Source organism: Hyperolius riggenbachi, chromosome 2, assembly GCF_040937935.1.
Source record: "Hyperolius riggenbachi isolate aHypRig1 chromosome 2, aHypRig1.pri, whole genome shotgun sequence".
In the NCBI taxonomy this organism is placed as follows: domain Eukaryota; kingdom Metazoa; phylum Chordata; class Amphibia; order Anura; family Hyperoliidae; genus Hyperolius; species Hyperolius riggenbachi.
Window position 1 is genome coordinate 523762544 of NC_090647.1, and position 5354 is coordinate 523767897.

Here is a 5354-nt window from a genome sequence, read left to right on the forward strand (position 1 = left end):
AGTAGCACTGGTGGCTGTGGAAGATGAGGTGTTCTGTGTTAAATAGTCAACCACGTCCTGACAATCTTGTGAGTTGATGGGAAAGTGCCTTCTTCTGAGCACTGTACTTTGGGCCAGGGCCGCACAAAATCACGTCAGCACGACCTGGAACAGACCTGCCAGGTGGCCTGCCTCTGGGTCTGCCCCTGCCTCGGCCTCTGCCTGTTTTGTCCATATCGGAGGGGATGAAGTGAAAGGTATGCACTGACTTGACTAATACAATGTGCAGTCACACAGGTGCAGTGAAAGGTATGCAGTGACTGGTATTACAATACAATGTGCAGCTGTCACACAGGTGCAGTTAACAGGTATGCTCGGAGTGGTATATTACACAGCATGTGGTCACACAGGTACTGTGAACAATTATACAATGACTGGTATTACAAATGTGCACCTGTCACACAGACACAGGTACCGGACAGGAACAGTGACACTGCATGCGCTCACGTAGGTAGGTGGGTGCACTGAACAACAGGTAGGTATATGCAGTGGTGGGTATTACAAATGTGCACCTGTCACACACAGACAGGTACCAGACAGGCACAGTGACACCGCGTGCGCTCACGTAGGTAGGTGGGTGCACGGAAGTGAACAACAGGTAAGTTGTGGGTAGTACAAATCTGCACCTGGCACAGTAGTAATTACCACAAAGGGGCTAAAGGCCAGCTGCAACTGACTGACAGGGCTGTATATAATGCAAGTGGCCACACACTAAAAAAAAAAATAGATCACAAGAATAAGATTAGCTCTCAAAAGAGCTGTTGAGGGGTGCTTTTTTAGCAATAAGAATCAGCAAGGAGCAAGCTAACAAGCCTACAAGAGCCTAACTAAGCTTTCCCTATATCTCTCTCTGCAGCAGCTCTTCCTTCTCTAATTACTGCAGGCACACGAGTGAGTGAAAAGCCAAACGCTGCCTGCCTCTTATAAGGGGGGGCGGAGCTCCAGGAGGGAGTGTAGCCTGATTGGCTACAATGTGCCTGCTGACTGTGATGTAGAGGGTCAAAGATGACCCTCATGATGCACTATGGGGGCGAATCGAACTTCCGGTAAAGTTTGCGGTTCTCCACGATCGTGAACCGCAGAAGTTCTCCTGTTCCCGTTCGCCGGCGAACAGGCATGCTCAGATGTACCAAAATTCGGTTCGGGTACATTCGAATTCGGGTCCGCATGACATTCGAATTCGAATTCGCCTTCGACCACAAAACTCGATTCGCGTTCATATTCGGTTCGAGGTTACGCCTAAAAATTCGTTAAAAATTCGTATTCGTGAATTCGGGGGGGTTTTGTGTGTTTTTTTTAAAGGTGAATTCACATTGAAATAGGTGTACTTAACCACTTCACCGCTAGAGGACAGTATATCTACGCTCCCACTGACTTCACTTCCCCGCCGGGAGCGTAGATATTAGTAATCCGATACTTTGAGTGCACGCGCGCGCGCCCGCACGTGTGCGCGCGCGCGCGATATGCTGTTTTGTTGCCGAGGGATTGGTGCATGGGAACTGGGTTCCCATTAGCCAATCCAAGCCTCCGATCGCCTGAATCACTACTGCAAACATCAGTTGCAGTAGTGATTCTCTGTATGTGTCCCCCTTCGCCGCCATGTTAAAAATCTGCCTCCGTGCGCGTGCACGCGCATGCACGAGCGCGTGCACGCGCGCACAGTGTGCCCCATAAGTGCCTACAGATTGGTTAATAGGAACTAAGTTCCCATAAGCCAATCTAAATGCCTGATCACCTGAATTACTACTGCCAAAGCTGGCAGTAGTCATTCAGTAAAAATCTGTGCCCTCTGCCTGCCCAGTGATTGGTGATGGGGTCATGAGACCCTGAAACCAATTATATTATTTGATTGTTGAATGACTACTGCCTAAGCCAATGGCAGCAGTCATTCAGTCACAGTGTGTGCCACCCACATGGTCTGTGATTGGTGATGGGGGCAGGAGCTCCTAGAACCAATCAAAGTGCCTGATTGTTTGAATGACTATTGCCTAAGCCAATGGCAATAGTCATTCAGTAAAAGTTTGTAAATAGATACTCAGTATCTTTTACAATTGCTACTTCACCTCAGATCAGCAATTCTGCTCATCTGAGATGACAGCAGCTTTTGATCTTTGGTTGACAGTGAGTTTTTGAGGACATTTATATTGGATCTGCTTTTTATTTTTTTAAAAAGTTTTCCCTAGCCATTTATCCCATTATCCCCTCTCCATCACTTTGGCAGAGATTCTTCATTCATCTGTATCATTAGCGTATATCTTTTTTACATATACGCATATATACAGTTTACTCCCCAGCCTTATCTCTACCCCCCCCCCCCCCCCCCCCAAAAAAAAAAACACACCTTTCTTTATTTACTGCCTGTCCTTTTTTACCCATACAAAGATGGCAAAAAGGTTTTTCAGCGCAGAAGAGGCGTGCGCCATTCTGCAGCACACCAGTAGTGAGGGAGAGCAAGAGGAGGAATCTGATTATTCTGATGCGGAGTGGCTTCCGACTGACAATTCTGAGTCCATGTCTGAGAGCGACTGGGAGTCATGTTCAGAATCAGAAACAGATGTACCATCACCAGCTGAACCCAGACCAAAGGTGCAGGCTAGGCCTCCTATCATAAGTAGCGACAGTGATTCAGCAGGGGAAGGCCCAGCACCTCAGCCTTATCAGAGAACAACAGGCAGCTTGGCTACTGCCAGTTCTAGCAGCCGGAGAGGTCAGAGGGTTGTCAGGCAAAGACCGCGCAGGGTGACACATGAAGTGCCTCCAGCTATAAGTCACCCCCAGTGGTCACCCTCTAACATGGAGGTCCCTAACATCCCAGCTTTTACGGCCAGAAGCGGCATACAGGTTGATGTGCAAAATTTTGAGCCAATTAATTTTTTTCAACTATATGTGAACGATTCAATCCTCGATTACGTCTGTGAACAGACCAATCTGTATGCCCAGCAAGCCATAGCAGACAATCCCACTTCCTTTTTTGCTGCAAGGTGGAAACCTACAAATCTTTCAGAGATGAAAGTTTTTTGGGGCCTCACACTCAGCATGGGCATTACCATAAAACCACAGCTACAGCATTATTGGTCAAGAAATATTATTCACAGTGCACCTCTGTACTCAGGAACTATGTCCAGAAAGCGTTATGAGATGCTATTGAGCTGTCTGCATTTTGTCAACAATGATGAACAGGTGTCTCGGGAAGACCCAGCCCATGACCGTTTATTTAAGATAAGGCCGCTACTTAACCACCTTAACACCAAATATCAAGAGGTGTATGTGCCAGAGCGTCAAATAGCAATTGATGAATCCATGATCCCCTTCCATGGGAGGCTAGGGATAAAGCAATATATCCCTAGCAAAAGATCAAGATATGGAGTGAAACTATATAAATTATGTGAGAGTGGGTCTGGGTATACACATTCAGTACGAGTGTATGAAGGGAAAGACCACCTCCTCCAGCCTGCTGGATGCCCACCTTACATGGGTACAACCGAGAAAATTGTGCTTGATTTGCTCAACCCCATGCTACACCAGGGGTACCACTTATATGTGGACAATTTTTATTCTAGTATCCCCCTTTTTAAATTTTTATTTTCTGCCAAGACCCCAGCCTGTGGTACAGTGCGATCAAACAGAAAAGGCCTGCCACAAGAAGTCGTGAACAAGCGACTGAAAAGGAGGGAGTTATTTAGCCAACGCAGTGATGAGCTCCTTGCCCTCAAATTCAAGGATAAAAGAGATGTCCTCATTTTATCCACGATTCACACAGAGGCAACAAGAACTGTGAGGTCTGGAAGAGGAGAGGTGATGGAGAAACCAGTTGCCATCAGAGACTATAACAAATACATGGGTGCAGTCGATCTGGCCGACCAGTTGATTGCCACTTACAGGATCGATCGTAAAAGAAAGGCATGGTACAAAAAAGTAGCTGTGTACCTAATGCAGATGTCCCTTGTCAATGCCCATATCATCTATAAAAAAGCAGGCAATCCGGGCACCTTTCTCGAATTTTTGGAGGATATCATCACTTCCCTGGTGTTTGAATCCGGCCACTTTGTACGAAACATAGACCCACATGCCTCTGAGGACATCCTCAGAATCCGTGAAAAACATTTTCTTGAACCGCTCCCTGCAACGGCATCTAAAAAATACCCACAGAAACGCTGCAAAGTTTGTCGGAGTCACCGAATCAGAAAAGACTCCCGGTATTATTGCCCAGACTGTCCCTCTAAACCAGGACTTTGCCTTAAGCCGTGTTTCAAAATTTATCACACACTCCTTAAATATTAGAATCTTGTTCGCTTTTTTTTTTGTTTTTGCACCTTGATGACCTAAGTTCCAGCATGTTTGACAACCACCCTCTGGAATCTGACCCGGCATGGCTGACGACCACTCTCTGGAATCTGACCCCGGCATGGCTGACGACCACCCTTTGGAATCTGACCTCTGGCATGACTGACTACCCTCTGTCCTCTGGCATTGATGCTTAACACCCTCTGACCACTGGAATGGCTGCTGAACACCCTCTGACCTCTGCATTGCTTACGATGACCTTCTAGCTTCCACGTTTCTACAGCTTCTACAGTGGTGAGTACCAATGTGTGTGTGTTTATGTTTGAGACCTTGCCATACTCACATGTAGTATGAGAGCTTGCCTATAAAATCTGACTATGTATATAGGGTATCATTTTAACCGTGACAAGTGAAATAATAGAATTTGTGATGTTTGAGAGGTGTGACCTGTGCCATGTGAATTTATTGGGGGGCCAAAGTGAAAACAAAATGTAAAAAATACCATTTTCAGTGTTATCGTGCAATTTCAGCAAAAGCACATCTGTCCACATGTTACAAAATATGTGTATCTGAGTAGGCCTGGGTCTCTAGTTTTCAGAATGGTGACATTTGTGACCTGTATTGAATGTTCTGAGACTCCAGGGGCTTTGCTAACAACGATGAATGTATTACTTTTGGTGCAAAAAAATGGCCTTGAAAAATCAGTTGGTGCTACCTGTGGTTAACTGTCTGCTGTGCGCCCAGAAAGCTATCTGACTATGTATATAGGGTATCATTTTAACCGTGACAAGTGAAATAATAGAATTTGTGATGTTTGAGAGGTGTGACCTGTGCCATGTGAATTTATTGGGGGGCCAAAGTGAAAACAAAATGTAAAAAATACCATTTTCAGTGTTATCGTGCAATTTCAGCAAAAGCACATCTGTCCACATGTTACAAAATATGTGTATCTGAGTAGGCCTGGGTCTCTAGTTTTCAGAATGGTGACATTTGTGACCTGTATTGAATGTTCTGAGACTCCAGGGGCTTTG

The 5354-nt window shown here is 45.8% G+C and overlaps 1 protein-coding gene across 1 annotated transcript; it reads left to right on the forward strand.

Moving 5' to 3' along the window:
• The first annotated feature begins 2421 nt into the window (after positions 1-2421).
• On the forward strand, positions 2422-4320 carry LOC137545264 (piggyBac transposable element-derived protein 4-like). Its single transcript, XM_068266382.1, has one exon. The coding sequence runs from the start codon at positions 2422-2424 to the stop codon at positions 4318-4320; it is 1899 nt and encodes a 632-aa protein (XP_068122483.1).
• The last annotated feature ends 1034 nt before the right edge of the window (positions 4321-5354 follow it).

What these genes read in the sequence shown, in the direction of transcription:
- LOC137545264 (XM_068266382.1), top strand. Translation starts at nt 2,422, where the DNA reads ATGGCAAAAAGGTTTTTCAGCGCAGAAGAGGCGTGCGCCATTCTGCAG.